Source organism: Malurus melanocephalus, unplaced genomic scaffold (genome assembly GCF_030028575.1).
Source record: "Malurus melanocephalus ecotype Western Australia unplaced genomic scaffold, MMel_1.1 scaffold_368, whole genome shotgun sequence".
Classification (NCBI taxonomy): Eukaryota; Metazoa; Chordata; class Aves; order Passeriformes; family Maluridae; genus Malurus; species Malurus melanocephalus.
Window position 1 is genome coordinate 60,706 of NW_026623600.1, and position 1,840 is coordinate 62,545.

Sequence of the window (1,840 nt, forward strand, 5' to 3'; positions counted from 1 at the left end):
TCCACATCAATCATGAGGTCCTCCACTTCATTCTGCAGCCTCTGCTTTGTCTTTTCCAGGGAGGCACATTTGGCATTGACAGCCTCAACGTGTTCCTCTGCATCCTGCAGGCGCTGTGCCAGCTTCTTCCTGGAAAGTGGTAAGTACAACTCTTAACTGGAGGTGAAAATGAGTGTTGGTTATCTTATTCACCACAGCACTGGGACACTTCAGTATTTGGTCCTAAGGCACATGGTGTAGAACCTAACCTCACCAGTCTTYTTTTCCTATTCCATTTCCCCAAGGTTTTCATGTAATCATAGAGTCACAGAATGGTTTGTCTTGGATGTGACATAAAAAATCCACTAGTTCCATGCCATGGGCAGTGACACCTTCCAATAAACCATGTTGCTCCAAGCCTTGTCCAGCCTGGCATTGAACACTCCAGGGACAGGGCAGCCACRGCTTCTCTGCACTCTTGCTTTCCCTCTGCACTTTACACAATCTGATACATGTCATTTTCCCTGCATTCTTTGTCATGTAGCCTATTTTCCTTGTGTTTTTCTGTTACATATAGTTCCTCAAACTTCTATTAGGCTTTTGCCTTTGAAAATCTCAGCAGTGTCTTTAAATTTCCACTATTGATGTATGCCAACCTTCTGCACAATGATCACATACTTGGCCTCCTCGAGCTCCTCYGTGCGCTGAATCGCGTCCGTCTCGTATTTGGTTCTCCACTGGGCCACTTCACCATTGGCCTTGGACAGGGCTCGCTGCAGCTCCCCCTTGGCCTCCTGCTCCTCCTCATATTGTTCCCGGAGCAAGTCACAGTCRTGGCGAGCGGACTGCAGGGCGTGGGCCAGGGCATTCTTGGCCTGGTGGTAAAAATATCACAATAATGAGTAGGTGTTTCCTGGGAAATTTCTCTTGCTGRAACTTAGACACTGATATATATCCCAGAGAAATAGTGATTAACTGAGTGCCTGATAAAAATACAGGTGTCCTGTACTGACAAGGTCTAGATTGCGTGACCTAAGGGGATGGTTTGAACTTTAAATTGAATCACCTTTGGAAATCTTGAACACTTCACTAAAACCAATATTATATCAAATATTTGTTTCATATGTAACATTAACATCTTTACCTTTATCTCTTCTTCTAGTTGCCGCTTCAGTTCTTCAATCTGCTGGGTGAAAGCCTGTTTCCCTCTAGACAGCTGAGAAATTAAAGCATCTTTTTCCTCTACCTGGCGTCCATATTCACCTGAAAAAGTTTGCAATTGAGAAAGCATTTTATTAGCCAAGAGAGCAATTTATGGGGTTCTCCTACTTCCAAATAAGAAATGGAAGGACTGTACCAGATTCTGTCTGCAGACGAGCTCTTTGAGCACTAAGATCGCTGATCATGCGCTGATTCTGCTCCTCCTTTGTTTTATATTCACTCAACTGATCTTCTAGAGTGCGGCACATCTTCTCCAGGTTTGCCTAGATATCAATTGCACATAAGAAAATAGACCAAATATCTTGATTCTACCTTCTTTCCACCGGGAAAATATGATCAGAAGATGCAAGTTGACGTATCTTCTTATGGGCATATGTACATAGTCGTATGCTGAAGAATTGTGGCCATACCTACATAGTCATACGCCCACAATTCTACACATAAGATTTGGAGAAAACATTTACAATATAACTTGCTAATAATTAAATAATTTTGAATGGAACAAAACCATCACATTGCAATGAAATTCCTAATAAAAGTAAACGTGTACCTTGGCTTTGGAGACAGACTCTATGTTACTGGCCAAGTCATCAATCTCCATCTTCATCTCACTCTTCTCCTTCTCCAGCTTCTGCTTCAC

At 42.7% G+C, this 1,840-nt stretch overlaps 1 protein-coding gene across 1 annotated transcript in view; it reads right to left on the reverse strand.

The window, feature by feature from the left end:
- LOC130580866 (myosin-7-like) overlaps positions 1-1,840 on the reverse strand; it is a 39,198-nt gene that overhangs the window by 19,933 nt on the left and 17,425 nt on the right. Inside the window, exons 15-19 of the mRNA XM_057378621.1 lie at positions 1,751-1,834; positions 1,337-1,463; positions 1,124-1,242; positions 658-854; positions 6-129 (exon numbers count right to left, since the gene is read on the reverse strand). Coding sequence (XP_057234604.1) covers positions 6-129; positions 658-854; positions 1,124-1,242; positions 1,337-1,463; positions 1,751-1,834 — 651 coding nt within the window. The remainder of the gene's footprint in view (positions 1-5; positions 130-657; positions 855-1,123; positions 1,243-1,336; positions 1,464-1,750; positions 1,835-1,840) is intronic.